Below are 22569 nucleotides of genomic sequence, written 5' to 3'. Positions count from 1 at the left end.
AAATGAAAACATCTGGATTTCAGTTTTCTGAAAGGTTTTAACTGAAAGAATGGAAATTTCTGAAAAATCAGACATTTTGCATTTGGGTTTACTCCATTTCTTCACTTTATCACAACAAACCGTGAAGCATCTGATAATTCCATATTAATGTGACTTGTTTCCTGGTAGGATTAAATACTTTAAATGCTCCTGCGGTTATTAATGTGAGCATTTATTTCACTTGTTAACACCGAACAAGACAATTCTTCTAAGTATATACTACAGCTTCTTTTCATATAGTTACTTGTTTACTAAAGTCATACAAATCTCACACGGATGGGAAAAAAACTGCTCCCCCTAAACGAGAAGAGACAAGTGACTTAAAATAAGCTCCTCTTAGATTTCAGGGACATTTATAGCTTTATTTTCTTTCTGTAATTTGCCTAGATCCAGTTTGCTGATTTTCTTTGTTATTTCAAATGAAGTTTCACTGCACAGCTTTTAGGATATTAACTTCAGCAGCCAGCTTCGCAAAGAAGCACCTTTGTAACCTGTTGAAAATGCTTTTTTATATGAGGGACTTTACATAATGTAACAGTGTACTTCTTGCTGCCATACACGGAAAAGAATAACATTGCTAGCTCTTAAGATAATAGCAGGCAAACACGTCACTTCTCTACTGCATTAGCTTGTTATTGTAACTTCTGGGAGGAGGGGGTGAAGGGGAGAAGACAAAGGGTGAGACAGGGAATAAGCCACTAGCCAGTTTTTCCATCTCCTAGACCTCTGGAAGTACTGAGGGGGGTGGGGGAAGAAAGAATAAGAAAGAATCCACTTTAATTTACTTTTCTGTTAGTGTGCTGCATCATTCACTCTGAAGTTAGACATTAATTACAAGGATTGCATCAGTAGCAATCAGCATATTCACTCAATCCTTCTGAAATACATTCTGAAGAATCTTACTGTGAGCCTTTAAATCCTACAAATGTTTCAGAAGTAACAACTCCTTAAACCAGTAATTAAGAAGGGAATAATTTTATAAGACATGTTTATTTCGTAACTTTATTCCTTTTTACATGTGCTACTAATTAAAGTGTTTTTAAGAATTTTTCAAAGTCCTGTATAGAAGCCTTGGCAATCTCTGTACAAAACACCTCATCAGGCAAGGATACTAGCTGGTCCAGAGAGATGTAGCTGGGTTGTGCTGGGTCATACTGGGCTCTTCCCAAGAACGTAAGAAACATATGTCTTTCTTTGATTCGTAATAGTCTTGAGTTGAAAACCTAAGAAACAGAGGAAAGAATCTTTTAGGTTGTCTAAATTTCAGACTCTGGTATTTCAGAATCTAAAATAAGACCATTATTTTTAACAAGCTGAAGATCTAGGAAGCAAAATAATTTGCATCTTCTCATTTATGTCAAACATCAGATAGGTTACATTCATATATAAATTATTTAAATTCTAAATAAATGCTTCCATACAATATGCTGACGTACACACACCACAAGGGAAATGGGGGAGTGACACAACTCTCAAGTCAGTTAGGTTTTTTGTTTATACAGGTTAGCTATATTATTTTTGTGTAATCACAACCAAGCAAACAGAGAGGAGACATTCAGAAACAGGGAGCAGGAATACGTAAGTATTTTCCATATACTATCAGAAGCGTTTATTTATACAGACAGATTCAGATAAGCATTATCATAAGGAAGAAATGAGCAGGTGACCACAAAAGAGTGAACCTGCACAGTGGCAACAGAAAAGGAGTGTCTGTGTCACCTCTCATAATGCAGCCAAAAGGCACAGCAGTGCCTACCTTTGAAGATACTTGTCACAAAAAGAATTCTAGACAGTCAAAGGCAAAAGCAATGGTAAGGGAAACATGAAATAAATCAGTGGGACATCTAGAAGTAGGGAAGACAAGGATGCACAGTTAAGAAGTCTTAAAAGCAGAGATCTAACTGCATTTCTGAGAAGTACAACTGAAGGGAGATGCTGCTTTAGAGAAGATAACGGTGAAAATATGAACACTAAAGCAATGAAATCAAGTGGAGTTTTTACTAAAAAGGAGACACTACTGAAGGAAGGATGCATAAGGATGCAAGCTAATTTGAACTAGGACAGAAAGCAAAACTGTCCTCTGCCTTCATTGAATTTTAAGAGGGAGTCAGGAAAAAAAAGGGAAAAAAAAATCCTTCATCACCATTTATAGAGCTGGCTGACAGGAAGGATGTTTACAACTGCTGCTGAAACATCAGAGAGCGTGTAACAAAAAAATCCTGTATGCCTCTATTTTAGGCATTACTGCTACTCAGGATAGAAGCAACAACAGATGGAAACAAGTATGTGAATTTGTGAATGCACAAATTAATGGCCAGACCATATGCAGAGTTGCATTAGCCATATCCTGAAACTCAGTTTTTGAGGATGGAAGGGAAGAACAGGGAAGAGAAAGGGTGCCTGCATCAAGAACAAGGAACAGAGTATACTCTCTCCTTGCTCTTCCAAATAATAGGAAAAAAATGAGGTGAACCACCACAAAGCCAACAATAAGACAACTGAGAAGGAAGTAAGCAAGACTTGGGGTCATTTAACCATCAAGGAGGGCAAAAGTGACACTCTACTTATAACAAGGATCCTTGTTAAGCAAAGATACATTAAATAGCAAGTACTGAAAATCCTGGGGAGTAGTTTGAGTTCACCATCTAATTTCAGCTTTTTAGCCAGCTAGATTAGACAGTGAGACTCCCTACGAGTCTTGCTTTAGAAAGAAAATTACTGCAGTTCTGAAGATGTAATTTGTGCTTTTTTTTCCTAGCAAGAAGCCAGTGTGATTGCATGTCAGCACTGGATGAAATGACTAATGCTTTCAACTTTTAATTTGTGAGGAAATAACAGAAAGAGGAGACAGATAAAAACAAAATAGGCATCAAGAAACTGATCTATTTTCACTCCTGTGATTTTTTTTTTAGCTGTCAACACAGCACTAGGAAGGTCAGTAAGAATCTGGTTGCCTAACACACAGGACTTCTCTTACCTTAAACTATATTTCCAGAACCTAGGATGTGTAGAATTTATTTTTCTTTAAGTAGACAAATCTGAAATAAATGTTATATATGCATAAGTGATCTGTTTTCCCTTGTGACTCTTAGGTGGGATTTGAGGACAAGGAATCCTTAAGCAGGCAGTATGTACTGATCTTGAATGAATCCAGAAAAGATGACCATGACTGAAGTTTTCTGCTGAAAACTTAAAAATTCACAAGACTGAGGGTGGTGGTGGTGGGGTCACTTGTGCCAGGGGAAGCAGAAGGGTGCATCCACACTGGAATTCTCAATGGTTGCCAAATTGCGAATAAAATTTACCCCAATTAGAGTAAAAGTCACGGACAAGTGTAATTCATGTGTGTCCTACATACAGTGAGGTTCCACCTTCCGCACCAAACGAGTGAAGCAGCTGTGCAAAGAGTACCTACAGTTTATTCCCAGATAAACAGCTCACCTGAGGAAAGCGAGTAAGCATGTGGTGAGGAATGCCCATTATGTTGTGTAAGTAGTCAAATGTCTGTTTGAGTTTGTTTCTACTTGCAGTTAAAATCTTGGGGGTTTTAAACACAATCTCTTGAATTTCATTCCTTTGAAAGCCAAGTTCAATCTGACAAACCTGAAAAAGAGCACAATTTTATCTTCTAAAGTCAGCTACAGCAAATTTAGCTTAATTTAATGTGCCACTGAAATAAATTGATGCAAAATTCTTCTACCCTTTGTCCCACAGCAACAAGACGCAACCCACAATAATATCTGCCACTCGTTCTTCTCAAGTCAGTGAAAAGTATTTATTGTTCTGGATTAAAGTGTAATTTGTTTATGAAGTATCCCTGGAGTAAAGATTACTTCTGTGAATGTTATGTATTTTTCACCTTGTCTGAGAGATGAACAAAAAGTATGCACAGACATTACAAGCATAAGAATTTTCCCCTAAGCATTTTTTACCAGATTCAATACCAAGCTGTCAAGAGAGACTGACTTTCTAGTTGTAGAGCTGTTGAGCTTTGTAAAACACAACAATCAAATAGCTAGTGACTACTTTTGTTAATGTGTTAGTTATTTCACTAATGTACCCAAATTAGATTTTTATATTAGGGAGCTTAATTTCAGTCCTGTCATCTTCAGCTGAAGTCTGTTGAACCTGAAAGAGATGTGCAGAATGTACAGTGTATTCAATTTATTTTACAGTTGGTGAATGTCTAAAGTAAGATTTCTTTTTCAGAGACTGCCTTGACTTCAATTATGGTTTCCCAAAAGGAAAACAAAACACATTTTTTCAGTAAACCAATGAGCACTCCTCCCAAAGTGCAGAATGGCAAGCAGTTCATTGAGTTGTTGAGAAAGGAGTTCAGTATACAAGGGTGTCTGGTAACTGAGCCATTTCTTCTATTCTCCAGTGACATTTACAAGCAGCTTGTTTTCAGTCACAAAGTGGGTGTGCTTGCCAGTCAACATAACCAGACTTTTAAATCCAACTTAGGTACTTTTTCAGTTGCCAAAAAGGTGGTGCTTTTCGTTTTTCCAGTTTGATGTGCCAAAACTGCCTGGCAAATACAAAGGGCTGGGTTTAGGATCTGGGTTTTGAACCTACCTTAGGACTTCCAGATCCTTACAGGAAATTGTTTCTAGAGGCAAATAACCAGGTCTTTCAACTCCTCATTCTTTCTTACCTGCTTTATAAATATTTGCATATCACATGAAATATTACTCAGCTAAGACAGCATTCAAGGATGAAAAGATGTGTTTGCACTTTAGCGACGTCTTCCACAGATCTGAGCTGGAAGAGGTTTATTTACTGCATTAACATACAAGAGTAAGATGTGATGTTAAATAGCTGGCCCCGCTGTAGAGGTAATTGTGGCAAGAATCTTAGGTTTTTCTTTTCTACTCTGTGAAATGGAACAGCTCTCTTGACATGAGCAGTAAGCTCAAGTGTAAGTTGCTTTGACTGCACTCAGTTTGATATCAAACCTTTAAATTCACTAATATTCTAGATCACATATGCTAACACTTTTACTGTGTGAGCCCCAGCAATATCCAACATACGCTGTATGATTCCCACAACAGGCAGTGGTAATGCAAACTTTCCAGTTTTACACACCAGTGAATCTAATTGTACTTGATGAAACCTTCAGAGGCTGCAATAAGCCATCCTCCAGCTCATTTAGTCCATGATTGGTATCTTTTGACAACCATGTTACTTAGAACAACTGTTGCAGCTGACAGCAGACTTGGAACAAGGGATACCACCAGATCACTTCTGAATTACTTGTCTGTGGTTTCACTTTGAGTACTGCCTGCCCATCACCAGCTTAGGACATACAGGTCTGGACACAGATTCTGAATCTGAGACATCCAACCTCCTGAAGGCTGGAGCTGCTAAGTAGCAGAAGATTTGAATAGTGGGGGTCTAAAAATCTTTCCTCCCTTTCTAGAATATGTTAAAAAAAAGGATGCTACACTACACACTTTTTGGTAGACAGACAAGATAGTTGCATAGGACTGAGGATCTTGAAAACACATTCATTATACTGAATCCCTAGCCTGTGGAAACAATGTTCATTAAAAAGAAAGCACTTTTAATTGGAACAGTCTGCTACTTTCCAGTCTCCTCCCTCACCACACACACACACACACATTTCATATTGCAAGATTTCCACTGCTTAATAGTTCCAGAGCAGTGAGTCTGTCCAAAAATTATACATTTTAATCCATAGTTATGCATTACAGGATAATGGGATTTCTGAAATTGTTACACTACATCATGCTGCTTGGCCTAGATGGCTTTACAGCACAATAATCAAACCAATACATAGTTACATTTCAAAAGGGAAAGGAGTCCCTACGGTTTGAAGTTATTTACCCAACAGTTGTTAATAACGACCATCTGCTATCAGACAATAAGTGTCAAATGCACATTTTGGCAGACTAGCTACCTGCCAAGAGGAAAATAATCAATTGCACATTTCTTACTTCTAAATCTTCATGGACAATCCAAGTTAGCAAAAAAATATAATAATTAAGGGGAGAGAAGGGGAAAAAAAAAAAAAAAGAGGAAGCAGGCCCTATTTTTCCACTTATTGTAAAGAAATAGGTAACAATTTGTGTCATCAGATACCAATTTTGGCAGGAAGGGACTCTAACCTACATCAGAGTAGAGAACAAAATAAGATTCTGCTCCATGTATCCTGTAAACTCGCAAGCTGTAACGGAAAACATATTGTTTAACAAAACCCTCAGTTATTTTATATCCCCACTAAAATGATTTCATTTAACTTCTGCACAGGATTCTACAGGAATGTTATCTTCTGACAACTCTTAAACTATGTGGATACACAATACACTTCTAATATCTATTAATAAGCTCACCTGAAGATTTTCTTTTACAGGCTCTAGTTTGCCAGTCAGAAGCCTTGGAAGACGGATTACCAAATCCTTTGTCTACAGTCAGGGAAAACAAGAGATAGATTATTACTGAAAGCTTGCTTGTGAATCTGTGAACGAAAGATAAGAAATCTCATACAAACCTCTCTCCTACTCCCCCCAGCCGGAAGAGGATTCACTTTCACTCACATTTCATTTTATTTCTATCCCAAAGATGAGTTTGCATTAAGCAGCAGTATATTAAGATGGAAAAATACGTTTTTTTTTTGAAAACAAAACCTAACATAACTGTTGTAAAAGTCAGGAAAAGGGAGTAAAAGCATGATAACCCAAAAGCAGAAAGTACACTCAACTGCCCAATCTCTCTCGGTGCTCAAGTTGTGCTTCCCACCTTTATTTATTTATTTATTTATTAAGCAAACAAAACACTACCTGATAGAGGCTATAAAAGGATTTTTTCAGCTGCAGTGGAATTTGTCTATCTCAGGATCTGGTTTAACCTCATTATTATGGCAACACAAGGAATTAGTTCACAAGCCCTAAAATGCGTGATTATTTGTAATCCACCCTGAGTACAAGGCAGTTACTAAACCCTTTTCCAGAGAGATCTACCTCAAGCATGTAAATGCTAACAACAGGCACTGACAGCTATTTGACTGTTGAGCTAATAGAAGCCAACAGAAGAACACCATATTCCACTTGGAACTTGACATTGACTGCAATCCCCAGCTAGTGAAGGAAACAACTAACAGTGCCCACTTATTCCCAGAAATCCAGGTACTACCCCCTCTGAAGATCCCAAAGCACAGTGCTAAACACCTGCTAAGCATGCAATGTGGTAAGCGCTCACAAGTGAACCCAGGGGCTAGATGAGCATGTGATTTGGCATTTAGTTTAATGTGATATTCACAGATTAGACTATTTTTTCCACAAATGAGTTAATATGTTACAGTATCTTAAAGAGATAAGAGAGCCAATTAATTTTCTAGAAGTTAAAAATGTTGCTTCCTGTTTCAGTAATGAATTTGGTACTCTGACCCAGCTCAGATAACAAAGCTGGACACACACATACCTGTTTGACAATAACTGTAGCAGATCATCTTCAAGAACCTTTGAATGTTAGATATCCATATTGCTTCTGCAGACAGTTAAAATCATGTTATCCTCCCATAACCCTCTGTGTTACCAGTGTTTGTGGATAACCTCCAAACACTTGAAGTATTCATGTTCTAGAGGCCTTACAGTTATCACTAATAAAATACCTGAAGACTTCAGTGTACAGTCTTTACCTTTTTTACACTGAAACCAAGTTCATTTTTGAAGAAACCTAGTCTGTTATCCAGTCTTTCCACTGAAAACAACAGCAAATACGGAGCTCTTGAGACCATCTGAGCAATTTCTGCCTTACCAAATTTTTTTGATTTTAGGTAAGCCACTCTAGAAAGAGAACAAAAACAAAATAAAATCCAGTGATGAAAATTTTATTGCCTCCATTTATTCAGTACTTGCTTAAATTCCTCAGTGATATCTTATAAACGGACAGATGTTCTAGCATTAACATGCAACCCTGCCAAAAATAATTAGGGAGAAATCTGCAGTTATCGTAAAAGCAAAATACCATCCCCTTTCAATTAATTAGAAGTAAAATAAACCTCGGAGCACCAGAATGTCAATACTGAAGACAGATTTTAATTCCTTCCAGCTGTACTTGAGCAGATAACTATGTTAACCTATGTTTAACTACCAGCCTGTCCTCTGGATTGGAAGCCCATTAATGGATCATCATAGGGTACGGACAAGAAGATATATACAACCTTTTGCTATTTTAATGAATTCCATTTCTACTTTTGAAAGAACAGAGTACTGTACTCATACACATCCCTGTTTTGCCAATAGCACTAGAGCAGAAATATCATACAACAATGCTATCTGTAGAGAAATTGTCCAAAAAGACATTTCTAAATCAGCTGAAGTTACTTTTATTACAATAGGTCCCTACTTTCAGTCACTGGTCCAAGGATTTAGTTACAAAACATCTGGTTATCAGAAAGGAAAAGGAGCTGACTAAAGGTTTTATAATAAACTTCCAAACTTTGTTCAATTCATTGAAAGTGAAATCCTATTTCAAGTACTACTTGCAACAGATTATTGCCTTAGCTCCCAGAAAAAGGAAGGGGGGTCAGAAGTACAGCACACACAATAAAGAGACTTACTGACCCACGTACCACCTTCTACAAAAAATAAAAGTCAACCAAACTATAATTTGAAGAAGTTTCCTTTGGTTATAGATGAGCATATACAGAAGTATTTACTGACAGATGAACTTAGAGCATACAAGGACCAATTTTATTTGGCAGTAATTAAAGTACTAAATAGATTGCAGAACATTCTGCAGAAGCAGATATTTGGCAAAAAAAATGGGCTGCGTGTTAAATCATGTCTTGTGGAGAGAAAGAAAATAAAAATACCTTCTAGTCACAACAACCTCCCTCTCTTTTAACAAACCCCCAAAAATGAGGTGATTGCAAGCCAAAAACCTCTAGATGTAAGATCTAAGAACAAGCCCTAGAGGACCAATTCCTAACTGAGCAGGCACCCCAACACAGAAGTTAGCAGCGCAGGCTCCAGGGAGTGCCGATGAACCGGCTGCAGGAGCCACAGAGACAAAGCGAGTTTAAGAAGGGGGAGAAATGCAGAACACAATAATAAATAGCTAGCCCTTCAAAAATTATCCCATTATGTTTTGAATGCTGCAGCTTGGCTGCACTATATTACTTCCATTCTTTTTTTTCAAGGGCACGACTGCCAAGCATCCTAGAAATACAGCTAAGTGAGCAAATTAAAAATAAAACCTCTTGGTTGTCCTGATTCTCTTCACTTGTTAACAAGTCACGCTGCTTCACACCTGATGCATTTCTTTGCATCCTGGAGAAGCAAGAAGCTTCAAAGAGGGATGGCAAGACTGTAATAATCTAACTCTACAAACTAGTGTAGTAAAAAAGCACAGTTATCCAACCTGACCAAAGTTTGAGATAAATTTGAGTGTTGGCACCTCATTCTACTACAGGGGTCAGCAGTTCTATGTGGCATGTTAACAGTTTCAAGTCATAATTAACAACACCATAAAACAAAGAATCTGGTGCAGCTGCAGTACAGACACCGATTTGCAACTGTCAGAATTGTTATAAATTATGGAATGTTTTGACTTTTACAGTGTTTATCTGAAGTCAAATGCCAAATCTATTGAAATTTGTGTTTGTTTCCTGGCAACATGGAATCCATAGCAATAAAACATTCCAAAGTGATGTAACCAATACCATGTCCATCTGCACCAAAGTGTTTATGCAAAGGTGATACTCGGCTTTCAAAAGAGCTATCTCAGACGCATTCAATCCACAGCCTGCCACACACTCGCCACAGCACACTTACTTTGTAGGAAAGCATTCACCAGTGACAGAGATAAACTTACTGAAAAAATAAGCTGCAGAAAACTAAGAAGAAATTGGAATTGTCCTGTTCAGCCTCTACTTCACTGACTAGGCAATGCCACAGGACAGTCATCGAAAAGCAGCTGACGTCTGACTTCACAGGAGAGTCAGAATATTTATCATGCCAAAAGTACTCTCTTCTGAAGAGTATTAGCAACTCTGACATTTAGACTCAAAGCTATTGCTGGGAAAATGACACAGATTCTTTTGGTATATTTTTCTGAAAGGAGGATGGAAGAACAGAGGAGAACAAAAGAAAAGTTGGATCTATTAGACATGAATCTGCTAACGTGCCTGTTTCCAAAAAAGCTGTATTTTCAGATTTCCGTCTTGGACAGCTACTAAGTGCAAAGCCAAGCAGAAAGACGTTCTTTTCTGGAATTTTTAAATACCAAGATGTTTTGAGTTCATTACAAAGTGTGTATTATTGCAAGCCAGTCTGGAGTAATTTTAAGAATAAAAGTCCATTTTATGGCCTGAGAAACAGTGTAGGTCCATACAAGTGTGAACACACACAAACTAGTTCATTGTAGCCTTGTGCTCAGTTTGAGCTCTATGATGAAAGAAAAGTTACCAAAACCATCTGCTGTAGATGTAAACACAGAAGAGATCTGGTCTGCTTCTTTTATAGCAGAACTTGGAAGGTATGGGTAGACATGTTATCTAGAAGAGCGGTCTCAAAGCATGGCTGAAGAAGTTAATACTGTTCCACAGCTTCAGATAAAGCGTCAGGGACTGCCTTGGAACCTAAGCTGACACATGTAAAGCAAATGGCTCACGATGGCAAGCTGCTTCCTCTGTGCCAGAGAAACAGGGATGAGAAGTAATATTTGTTAATGATCCATTTTCGGGTGGATCAGGGTGTTGACTCGACTTACAATATCATCACGTTAATGCTGCCTGATGAGAAGGCACAGGAACACAACGCTGGGGATCAAGGGAGAAAGGAAACAGCAGCAATGCAAGTTCAGGCAAGGTTAAGCCAACTAGGAAACTAGATCTTCAAGCCAAAGTGTTTAGCGCCTTGCTGCTGTTTGAAAGGCTTACCTGGTTTCCAAAGCTTCCAGATCTTCAGCAAGGATGTATGGATTTTTGGTCAGGAATGTTCCCATCTGACTGTCTTCTACACCGACATCCTTAAGAAACAGAAGTATTTTTTTTATATCTTTTTCAAAGTCCAAGGTCAGTAAGAGCTGACCTGCTTTTTGACGTTTCTCCACTTGTGATAAGTCAACTCCTACAACAAACAAAATTAGAAATTAATTGTATACAGACCCTACTTCCTATAAATGTTTCACGAAAGCACATTAGAATTCATAGGACTACTCCTTTTATGCATTGATATAATATCTGAAATTGCTTAACACAGCAAGGTCACAACACCTTGTATACCCTGGAAAGATTCCAGATAAAACAAGCAGTCATTTTAGACACTTTTGCTGAGTTTATTTTTTTTAAAGAAGGCATTTGCAGTGAATCCTGCATGTCAGGAATCAAGTACACTAGCTCATGCCACATATAGGTACCAACTCCTGTAGCACAGGAGCATATATGTACAATGAATTCCCAACTCCTTTATACAAGGGAAGAGGACAATTTTGCAGTGTAATGCCTTTGGATACTGGCTCACGTGTAGAAATTTGTTACTACATGGACAGAGATCTCCCCCTCAAATATCTATTTTTCCAACCTCTTTCTAGCTCTCCCTGCACTTTTGGGGAACAAGGAGGTGGCCAGCAACCTTGAGCTCATCTATCCCTTCACACTCTATGAGACTTTAATGAGAAGTAAGGTTCTTTTCCTTCCTTCTTGCCTCCCCAGTTTGCTGTGCCCCACTGGTAAGGTTCTGCACAGAAATTATTCTTCCTTCTTTCCATGGATGGAAAACTGCAATTTCTTTTGCAGCAAATTAAAACATCCTTAATGAATCCAAAAGAAGGACCAAACAAATTACACAAAGTGCTCCCCACCTCTGGAAGCTGTGGAAGAGCAAGAAATAGCAAGATTTGTCTTCAAGTAATATGGCATTGCTAGGGAGTTATGCAGTCCCCTCTCTTTTATTTACCCTGGAAACTGCTGCTTTTAGCCATTGGTCACTGTGCCTGTTTTCAAGTTTACAAGGCAACCAGTAAGATCAGAACACAAATTATAGAACCTCCAAAGGTCCAGACGTAGGCAAACCACACAAACAAAATCATACATACCTAGGTGGACAAGTTTTGCTAAGGTTTCCGAGTGATCAACATAATCTCGGAGCGTGGAAGACTGAAGGGGAAGAAGCGGTTCTGCAATGATCTGCACAGCTTCTTCCTCAGAAATCTCCTCCAAAGCAGATGAAGGTGGAACATCATCCCAGTCTAAGAAACAAATATAGAAGACTCAAATGCATTTTGTGAAAGACAGTGCTGCTCCTACTGGATGCTATACAGATCTCTTAATCTATTTCAAAATGCAAGAACACTGTGTATGAGACGAACAGCCAATCTATTATTATTTATCAACATAAGAAAACAGATTTTACTTCCAAAAACTCATATAGTTTTTGTCTCTGTTCCACGTCCTTGTCAGTGCCCATCAACTCTTCCTCATGTGTTCAAATTTGAGTGTGGCACCCAGCAAGCTTGCCTTCAGTTTGCAGCCTTGATCATTGCAGATGACAAATCACATCACCTTCTTGAAAAAAGAATCTCTTTCATGGCTTTATAAATGCATTCTTGCCCTTTCATATCCAGATCAAACACTACTGCAAAGATTATTTCTCATAATCTGACAAGCCCATTACTTTTGTCCCTCTTCTGATTCTGATGCCTGAACTGCAGTTGTTTTAACTTTCAAGGTATTTCACAGCCAACTCCAACCAAGCTATCATGTCTTATCCATTACAGAATAGCTGCTGACTTCACCACCTCTAATAGCTAAAGAAATAAAGCTCTATTTCCTACTCATCAAGATTTTCCAAGTGAACATCATTATGCTTCTTTCCCCTTCAGTGTTCCATGTCACAGAGCTCTTAAAAAAAAATAATAATTAATTCTGTAAATTGATGTATTTTTCCATTGACAGGAGCTCACAGCAGTTGGATCAAGATTACTGTTTGCAGGCTGGCTGCTAGTGTCCACCTCAATTACCAAAGCCATTACTGACCAACAACCCTAATTATAAACTCTTCAGGATGATGAGTTTCTCTGCCCTGTGCCTTTGTACAATGACTTTGTAGGGTAACACTCTTCTATATCAAGAAAACAAAGCCACACCAGAAGTACCAAGACAGATTTTAAAGTAAGATGATCCTAATGTTCCAGAAAGAGTTGCATAGACTAGCTCAATAGCTGTTGAAGGTCTTGCCACTTACCTTTCTCAAAGCCTCAGGAATAAAAGCACAGTAAAATATTTTTAGCAAGGTTTACACTTCAAATGGTAATAAGAACTTGCTAGGAGTCTATATGGATATCAAATATTTTCTTTGAACTTATTGAGGACTGAACAAATACACACCAAGATCTACTCCGGAAGTACAGATCCCCTTTTTTTGTCACTTTAATTTCTTTAGACCTCTTGTGAGAAAACATACCTCAAGTTACCAACAAGAACATAAAAATTAGCAGTTATGTTTATTCCATTATATACACTGCCAACTGGGCAAAATGCTCCTCATACACATACACAACAGCAAGCCTGTTGGCAGATAAAAATCTGGCATGTAGATAAACTGCACCACAGGTGCAGACGCATATTAGCTGGCTGACCTGTCAGTTCTGGTGCAGCACTGTTTCCAGAACCAGCTGCACAAACACACAGATCTCAGTTGCAGCTCTGAGCCACCCCAAAAATAAGCTCTATAGGATCCAAGTTGGCAGGGCTCAAAGCAGATTCTGAACATAAAAGACTACTTAGTAATCCAGAGCAAGCTTCCTCAGCATACTAGAATTATTTCCAGAGGATGGTATTTTTTGTATCCTCACTTAGACATAGAGAAAAGTGAGGCAATTTCGTCGGGCCAACACCACCAAGGCGACCTTGTACGTAACTCCTTTTCTCAGGAGACAGTTGGACGAGCCCGCCTCATCAGGTCAGTGCTTAAGCAAGCTTCACACTGCTGCCTCCTGTTGTTCATCCCTGATGACAGAAACGGTTGTGTTGCGCGAGCTGCTTCAGGGATGGCCTCCTCTACCCTTGCTCAAAAAACACACCAAAGCCAAACAAACCCCTTTATTTTGTACCAGCACATCCATGAAAGAAAGGCAAATGCTCAGCTGCTGCAAGTAGAGTTATGAAAAGCCCTTCAAGCAGCAGATCCAGACTGACATTTTTACCTAAATATTTACACCTTTATCTTGGTTTAAAGGTATTCTTCGTATGCTAGAGTGGAATTCTGCATTACCTATGGGACTAACATCAAGTGAATGTCATGAACTTCAGAAAAATATTTTAGATAAACAGGCAGAAAAAAAAAAAAAGAACGAGAGCTAATACTAAAAGCATGATACAGAAATTCAGGAGAAATGCTATCCCTAAGGCCTCTTACCTTTATACAGTACTTCTGCATTCAGATCAGGTAATGGTTTTGCTTTTGCTTGTTCCTGTTCTACTGATGAAGGCAAGTTACTTTCAGGAGAAGAAAGGGATCCATCCATGGCACTATCAGACGGAGAACAGCTTCCTACAGATACATGTCTGTACGCTTGCAGTCTCCACAGAAGAGTATTATTTCTAGAGGGCCGCAGAGCCAGAGGCGAAAGCGCATATGCCTGAGCAGTAATGCTGCAGCTCCTCAGCCTCCGAGGAAACTCAGCAGCACGGGCCGTTTTGAGCAGGCAACACCAGTGGGGGACCTGCCGAACCCCCAACGCCATCTTGCACCTCAGCACAGTATCCTGCTGGGAGAGAAACTGCTCAGGAGCAGCGCAGGCGCTGTCTCACCTCGCCCGCAGGGCTGGGAGCGTAAGCGTTAATTCCCTGCGCATTAAAACCAGAAATTACTCGCTACAAAGCGCTAAGTACCGCTTCCAGGCTTTGAGCGCGGGACGGACGGAGAAAACGTAACTGAGAAGAAGCGGCTCTAAACGCCACCGCCCAACTGCTGTGAATGATAGCAGTTCCCTTGGGAACACAGGGGAAACGCAGCCAGGACCTAAGTGGCCGCAAGAGACGGGGCCCTCCGTGAAGAGGGCCTCACACCCTGCCACAGGGTAAGGGAAAGGCGGGTGGACGCCGGGCCGCGCTCACCACCCCTTGCAGGCCTTTGCAGGCCGGCAGCATTTCCTCACAGCCGGAATGAGGCCGTGCCAATCCGCACGCACCGAGCCCAGCGGAGGAAGCGAGAAGGGGAGGAATGGTGAGCACAGCGCCGGCCCCGCCATCCGCTCCCAAGAACCTCCTAGCGCCTCACCTGCCCCTCATACCGCTCCCGCGCGGCCTAGCCCACGTGTGTAGCGTCCGGCCCCACCCTCAACTCGGGTGAAACCATTCGGGAGCAGGGCTGGGGGTGTGGGGGCGGGCAGAAGAGGGTCCTTTCCACCGCTTGTTCAAAGGCTGGTGTGGCTCCGCCTCTCTCCAGCGCCTCCGCTCCTTTTCTCTCTGCCCTCTTTCGCCGCGTGGGCGCAGAGCGCCGCCGAAGAGGCTGTGCCAGCTCCGCCCCTCAGCGCTGCGGGCTTGCCGCTGCTTTTCTCGGCGGCGTCGCCACAGCGGGAAGCGGGGCGGGCGAACTGGGCTGGTTCGGGTCACGCCGCGCCGCCACGGGAGAGCCAGTGCTGCTCTGAGCCGAGGGAAAAGGGGCGAGATGGCGTCGTGTGTGGGGAGCCGTACCCTGAGCAAGGACGACGTGAACTACCGGCTGCACTTCCGCATGATCAACGAGCAGCAGGTGGAGGACATTACGCTGGAGTTCTTCTACCGCCCGCACACCATCACCCTCCTCAGCTTCACCATCCTCAGTCTCATGGCCTTCGCCTTCACCAGGTGCGCGGCCCACTGCTCCATCGCCGGGGATTCCTCGCCCCGCCCTTGGGTGCCGGAGGCGCCCCGGTCGCGCGTACCTGGGGCAAAGGGGGTTCCTGGGGAGGGGGCTGGTGCTCGGGGCGAGAGCGGGCGGTGGCTCCTGTTGGGGGAGGGATAACGGAGAGCTGGTGTCGGGCCGTGACTCGCTGTGGGCTCTGCTGGGGTGTTGTGGCGGTGGGATGCTGGGGAGCACCCTGCCCGGGAGGGAGGCCCTCCTTTCAGAGAGCCGTTATCCTCTGCTGCGTTTCCTGAGAACCTGTTGGTCGTTTTCAGGGTCTCTGTTAAAAGTCTTTACCAAAATGTGCACGTTAAGCACTTGTCCAAAATGGCTTTTATTAGAGTATCAAGAAGCCCAGCAATTACATCATTCAAGTAGATAATTTACTAAGTGTTAAGGGGATGGGAGCAGCTGTTCTGTGTCATTTTTATACAGCATGCTGTCTGTGGCCAGTCACACACTGACTTAAGCCTTGGTACTGATACGGGTAGCCACATCCTTTCCCCACTGCAGAACAGCTCTGTGGACTTTGCCACTGAAGTCATTCATGGAAATAAAGCTAAGAATGGACACAGTTATTTCCAGGAGCGTTATTCGTGAATGCAGTCTGCATAGCAGTGCAGCCTGAAGGGTGTCTTGCATTATTTCTGAGTTGTGGATGCTTTTAATTGCCTCCTACTGAATGGGGCTGTGAAGATTATAACTTAATCCTCCTTTAGGCTAAATGGTACAGTCTATGGGCAAACAGTGATTCCTGAGAGGTTTCTGATGAGTTGTGTCATGTTTAGGATTCATTTACTTTTATGGGATTGTATGTGCACAATCAATGGCCTTGTTGATTACACTGTGCATTTGACATAAGAATATCATTAGTCTCTAGGCCTGAGTTCAGTGTGTGATCTTCCATCGCATTCTAAGAATTAATAGATAGTTTTTATGAGCTATGAAAGTAATGGTCAAGCCTGAGCTGAGCTGAGAAAGGAGCATAAGGAAGTGTAAAATAGTGTAGCTGCAGATAGTCTGAGGCGTGCTTTGTCTAGTTTCAACTTGTGCATGGCCCTAAGGAAGATATTCTTGGTGAACACATCCCTTGTTTAACTTAGATACTGTTACCTTAGCTAAGGTAGAAGTCCCAGGGGCTCTCCTCTTGACTGTTAAATAAGAAACAGGTTTCTGTGTTTTGGTACAGTGTTTAAGTAGAGACCGTTGCTATAAGCATTCCTCTTTGTCCAGTCTCCTTTCACCCGATCACTTTTCTCACTATAGGGCTAATTTAGGTCAGACTTGTGAATTAGTAACATACTTATCCAGACATCATTCTGAAGGATTAATGGAATTGATCACTCACCTTTGGGGAAGAAGAATTTTGCCATTAATTCGTTCAAGCAGAGGCTGAGCCAAGCAGCAGTTTCAGAACCATGGAGCCTCCTAGGCCCAAAGAATGGTGCTTCACTTCTGGGGTTTTTGTTTGCATTTTCCCAAGAGGGGCTTTTCTTTCTGTTTGTCTTGCTAGCTTTCTCACTTCGACTTCTCCAGTTTCATTTTCTTCTTTATCTGTCCCTGGTCTGCCCCACTTCCTGTGTTTAAATAACTGTTGACTTCTAACTCTTCTGTTTCTTCTGGGGTTGTGGAAGCTACTCTGATTTTTTTTTTTTTTTTTTTTTTTTTTATCTCCTTCCCCGATACTCTTCTGCTGTTTCCAACTGTCGCAGGAGTTTCCTCAATCTCCTGAGAGATAGGAGAGTGCTGTCTCCATTGCCTTATTTGGGACACTTCCCAAACCGTATGTACTCTTTGAGAAACTGCAGGAGAGGAGATAGTTCCCCACATGCTTCCACGTCTGGCCTTTCTATTCTCATCACCTTACTGCACTGAGTCTCCAGTGGCTTGTGTTTGTATTTCCACCTCCTGGGCGTAAGGCATTATACACTTCCCAGTAAAGTGTGACAAGTGATTCTTTGCTTTTCCTATGCTGTCATAGCTCTCCTGATAAACATATTACACAGAGTATTTTCTATGTTGTTTCATACTGATGTTGCCAAGTAAAGTATTTTTTCAGGAACTTCAGCATAGACAGAGGAAATTCTTATTCCCTTAAAGTCTTTCTTGTCTCTTCTATAATTATTTTATGTCAGAAATATGTGGGGCTTCAGAATATTGTAGAAAAGGCTTTTGCCTTGGATATAGCAAGCAATAATGTAGGGTCTCCCTTGTGATCACTGGGAGCAGCTGATGCTGACTTTGAACTGATAGATAAGGATGATGCAGACTTCAGACAGCAGTAATCTTCAGGTAGCAGTAATAGTACAGAAAATGAAATGTGTGTTTAACTTTTCCACATTAAACTGGGGAGTGGAGGTTATTCTGGTTTTTAAAGCATGTCCCAGCGCTTCTGACAATGGCTGCAAATGTCTTGGTTGTTTCCTGCTGAGTGATCCAGATGCAGGCTCTTCTGCTTCCAGGCTGTGCTTTGGAGCAGAGGCATGGGATGCCTCTAGCTTTCCCTGTATTCTTCCTCCCTAGAGAGAGGGATGTGGGCTTCTCTGAGCCCAGAGGCAACCAGCAGGAGGGCACGTGGGTGCTGGGGGGATATTTTGTGGAGCGCAACAACAGGACTGAGAAAGGTGACAAATCAGTAGCTTCTGTGTGAAATTTCAGGGGTTTATGGAAGCAGGAGTAAATAGTCTTTCCAGGCAAATACTATAATTCTTACCTTAAGTAATTAGTGCACAGAAGTGAGTCTCTCCCGATTTTACCTGCTTCTGGCAGGAAGACTGGATGTCTGTCCCTTTTGAAAGGTATCTGCAAGGTGTTTAACACTACATACATCATCTTTGTTGATTTTAGGGGGAAGTCGTGCCAACATGACTAGGACAGCTTTCCTGAAACTGAATAGTACCCAGAACCCTAATATGGAAAGGCGAAGACCCTTCAGTGCAGTTGGTGTGAAACTAAGTGATGCGATCACAGTGACTGTCACTTCTGTCACTTTCATGCTGAATTGTTCAGTGATGTGACTCTAGTAATCTATTCTTTCTTAAAAAAAAAGAAAAAGAAATTCCTCCTCTTGGTGACACCTGTGACAGCGTGTGCCTGTGTTATTTGTGCGTGTTAAAACAGGAATGTGGTTTTGCTATCCAAGCCACTGGAGCCCGAGGCTCTGGCTAGGAAGCACACTGGATGGCATGAGGCTGTTGAGATTGCCAAGGGAGCCAGAATTAAGCTCTGGAACTTGGGGTTCATATCTGGTGTAACTAGGGTCAGCCTGTGCTGCATGGCTGCTGGAAAATGACTGTTAAATCTGGACTGAGCTGGTTTAAAGAAAAAAATTCTGTGGGGAGTCCCTAAGGCCTGCAGAGAAACCATTCATGTTTAATGTACTTTTTCCTGCCATACAGTTAAACTAACAAGTACTTAAATGCCTCACAATGATGCAAGTTTGCTGTGGAGCTGTTAAGGTTCAATTTTGAGGAAAAGGGAAATAACGCGGCAAAGTGAGAAATATTTTGTAACTGTAGCAAATGTCAAATGTGGAGCACATTTATACTGTCACACATTTTTTACTGAACCATCCAGAAATGTGACAGATGATCTGCCAGGTGGAACTTTATCCTGCTGAAGTTTGCTGGGAATTTTTTGGTATCATGGTTTGGGAATAAATAAAGGAATATATTTAAATAGATAAACTGATCCTAAGTACCTGAAAATTACCCAAATTTAAAACTTTAATTTCAGTTCTAGTTGGCAATGCATTATGAAATATTAGCTGTACACATTTTGATAGTCTGAATATTGTTTCTATTGGTATTGCCAAGGTATCCTAGAACCTGTTTATAATAAAACTTGGGTGGGCTTGGTTTTGTTAACCTCACTGCTGTTCACTATATTCTACCTGCCCAAAAAGAAAGAAGAGCTCAGTCAAGTTTGCCTTGGCATTCCAAACTGAATTGTTAGGTCTCTCTTCTGGCCATAGTATGACAGTAGCACAAATAATACCTAGTATTTTATTCAGAACTTTGGCTTAAGAAATCAAAAAGCAAGATGATATTGTCTTTGGTTCTTCTAAGTTGTTCTGTGTCTCTGTTATACATGAATTCTAAGACATGCAGTTATTATTTCCAAAGGCTGATTGTAATTATTGTTTCTGCCCTGTCTGCACTCACCTCAGGCATTTGGCATTGGAAAGAGGCTGAGGGAAGTGAAAGGCATTGTGAGCAGCACCAGAATAGGAGAGGGAAACCTAGGAATTACATCCAGGCTTCCAGTAGTTTTGGTCTAGGTCTCTGTTTGCTGTGTAAATGTACTTTGGATGATGCTTCTGTCAACATTTCAGTGGAAAGAAGCGGGAAGATTTTTTTCACCTTGTGTTTAGTTGTTGCTTCTGCATTGACTTCTAACAATGCTTATGGCTGGCATGTGTTGGTTATATGTTTAACTCTCTTGTGAGAAAGTGATACCCGGAAGTGCACAGTGAAGATCATTCAGTGCAGTTACTGTCTTGATTCGTTATATAATCAGCATGCTTTTTTTTTTTTTTTTTTGTTATACTGAATTTCCATATAGTCATTATTTAAATAATAAAGCCTTTCAACTTCATCCTTATAATGTACTTTAACACTTTGATGTTGTGTGTCTCTTCAGGGATGATTCTGTCCCAGAGGATAATATTTGGAGGGGTATCCTCTCTGTGATTTTCTTCTTTCTAATCATCAGTGTTCTAGCTTTTCCTAATGGTGAGTAAGGTTTAAACTGTTTATATTTCACTTTTTTTGTTGCATGTTAATTTCTCTTTATTGCCACTGAATTTATTTTGATTTTTATTGAAGTACCATTTTTACTGTATTTTTACTTTTTTAAATTCCTTTATGTTAAGGAACAGTCCAAAAATGTGTTGCAGTCATACTGAGTGGAGATAACTGGAAAATGCAGTTTTATTTATAGCCTGTCTGTATCTAACAAGGAAGTGAGGTTCTCAGAATCGGTGCCTCTGTTTGCAGGTGCGTAGTTGCAGCTCAGATGGCTAAGTAATGATGCTGCAGATCCTTAAATAATGCTTAAAAGGAGTCTGCCTTAGTGTGTTTTAACAAAAGTGTCAATCTACAAATTCGCAGAGATATAACAGCTTACATAAATCGCTTTACCAGAGGGTAGTGATAGTTAGAAATGCTCTTAAGTTGCATTACAATGTAAAGCTGTGGTCCAACAGTAGAAGGCTAAGTTGGGCAAAGGTTTTGGTAATTGTGTGAGGAGCAGTAAGTGCAAAATGTGAAAAAAACCCTTGTGTGACAATTCTGTGGAGGAAATGTTCTTACTGCTTAGTTTTGGTCGGGGGGGTTTATTTATAGTATTACTTTAATTTTTACTTATTACTGTCAGCAAGAGCATAATTCTTGGGTCAAATCTGAGCTCTCTCATGATTAGCAGTGCTCAGAAAAAAACAGTACTTGTGCTCAGGGCTGCTTTGTGCTTCAGAGCCGGGATGTGTTTCTCTCATTTTAAAAATCATTAATCTGCACTTTTCACAAAGTGATCCCTGGAAAACTGAATGCCACAGAAAAATGAGTTTTATGTATACAATGGTGAAAGAGCAGTCTGCAGTGTGTGCTGAGAATATTTGTTCAGCTACTTCTTGCTACCTAAGTGTATGATTCATGTTTACAGGCTTTCTAGTTTCACCAGTCTTACCTTCTGTGCTCTTCACATTAACTGAGAGGTTTTTAATCTCATAAAGTCAGTTTAGTCACTGGTTCTAAAGTAAATATTGACACTGGTAAACAGCATAGATATCTTCTTGTCAGCTATGTATACTCAGTTTGGAAGTTTTAGGAGGCCTATTTCATAAAGTTTCATGGTTGTCTGAAGGCTAAGCACCATGGTTCTTTGCTAACACACAGAAATTTATAATTGATAACTTCACTGAGAGCAAGCCATGTGTGAGGTGTGGTCTAAAAAACAAGATCAAGAAGTTTTTGGGTACATCTGGGATATTGTGTCTCCTGAGCAAACAGACTACTACTGTTCTGGAAATAACTATGAAAATAATGGAAAATTTTGTCTATACCCTGCTAATTGGCAGTCTCATTTTCCTCTCTGTAATCTGCTGTTAACTTTTTTTTTTTAACATAGAGCCCCAATTTTTGGGTGTATTTCATAGTTTGGTGGAAAACTGATTCATGCTCCTGCCAAATCCTTGTGAAATATATTAAAAAATAGATTGTCTTCTAATAAGCTTTTTGTTTACTGTCTGCAGGACCCTTTACACGTCCCCACCCTGCAATATGGAGGATGGTTTTTGGTAAGTTCAGGTTGTGTTTCTGACTTCTCCAGTGCTTCTGCAGCACTGTTTGCTTTAACTTCCAGATGAATGGAATTGTTATGAAACATAATTGTGCATCAGACTTGTGTGAATGTCACTTTCTCTTCTGACCAAGTGCTATAATCTCTTCTTAGTTATGTTTGGGAATGTTGTAGTTATTCTGTGTTAGGATGGTGTAAATTAAATCACCAGAAAGGGATCATACATTCTGATACTCTGTTTTAATCCTGTTTTGTGTTCGTGCTTCCTAATCTCCTTCCCCCACACTCTTCCTACTGCCATCTTTTTCCACCCCAAAAAATGTTTGGTTTTTTTTTAATAGCTACTGCATATGCTATCTGACTTCTAACTAAATCCAGT

At 40.5% G+C, this 22569-nt stretch overlaps 2 protein-coding genes across 4 annotated transcripts in view; one reads left to right on the top strand and one right to left on the bottom strand.

Annotated features, from left to right (window-relative positions):
* Nucleotides 1–1010: 1010 nt before the first annotated feature.
* On the bottom strand, nt 1011–15400 carry MTERF3 (mitochondrial transcription termination factor 3). 2 transcript variants are annotated; one of them, XM_062604645.1, is made up of 8 exons: nt 15288–15400; nt 14424–14772; nt 12103–12255; nt 10946–11135; nt 7700–7847; nt 6396–6467; nt 3481–3642; nt 1011–1262 (listed from the first exon to the last, which is right to left on the bottom strand). In XM_062604645.1, the coding sequence occupies exons 2-8, from the start codon at nt 14749–14751 to the stop codon at nt 1068–1070; spliced, it is 1248 nt and encodes a 415-aa protein (XP_062460629.1). In that variant the 5' UTR covers nt 14752–14772; nt 15288–15400; the 3' UTR covers nt 1011–1067. The 2 variants fall into 2 exon arrangements, with proteins under 2 accessions (XP_062460629.1, XP_062460628.1); XM_062604644.1 differs by lacking the exon at nt 15288–15400 and having other exon boundaries at nt 14424–15135.
* Nucleotides 15401–15574: 174 nt separating this feature from the next.
* The window catches only part of PTDSS1 (phosphatidylserine synthase 1), a 29585-nt gene continuing 22590 nt past the window's right edge, over nt 15575–22569 (top strand). For both annotated transcript variants that reach the window (XM_062604600.1, XM_062604599.1), the window contains exons 1-3: nt 15575–15856; nt 20535–20626; nt 22144–22188. In XM_062604600.1, the coding sequence (XP_062460584.1) occupies nt 15678–15856; nt 20535–20626; nt 22144–22188 (316 nt within the window). In that variant the 5' untranslated portion in view covers nt 15575–15677. The remainder of the gene's footprint in view (nt 15857–20534; nt 20627–22143; nt 22189–22569) is intronic.

Source organism: Pezoporus occidentalis, unplaced genomic scaffold (assembly GCF_034315485.1).
Source record: "Pezoporus occidentalis ecotype Australia unplaced genomic scaffold, CSIRO_AGI_Poc_V1 ctg87, whole genome shotgun sequence".
NCBI classification, from domain to species: domain Eukaryota; kingdom Metazoa; phylum Chordata; class Aves; order Psittaciformes; family Psittacidae; genus Pezoporus; species Pezoporus occidentalis.
This window is presented reverse-complemented; position numbering and strand designations above follow the sequence as displayed.

What these genes read in the sequence shown, in the direction of transcription:
- MTERF3 (XM_062604645.1), bottom strand. Translation starts at nt 14,751, where the DNA reads ATGGCGTTGGGGGTTCGGCAGGTCCCCCACTGGTGTTGCCTGCTCAAA. An exon ending in TGCAGAAGTACTGTATAAAG is followed by an intron (nt 12,256 to 14,423) that starts GTAAGAGGCCTT and finishes TTTGTTTCTTAG; the next exon opens with ACTGGGATGATGTTCCACCT. An exon ending in CTGGAAGCTTTGGAAACCAG is followed by an intron (nt 7,848 to 10,945) that starts GTAAGCCTTTCA and finishes TTCTCTTTCTAG; the next exon opens with AGTGGCTTACCTAAAATCAA.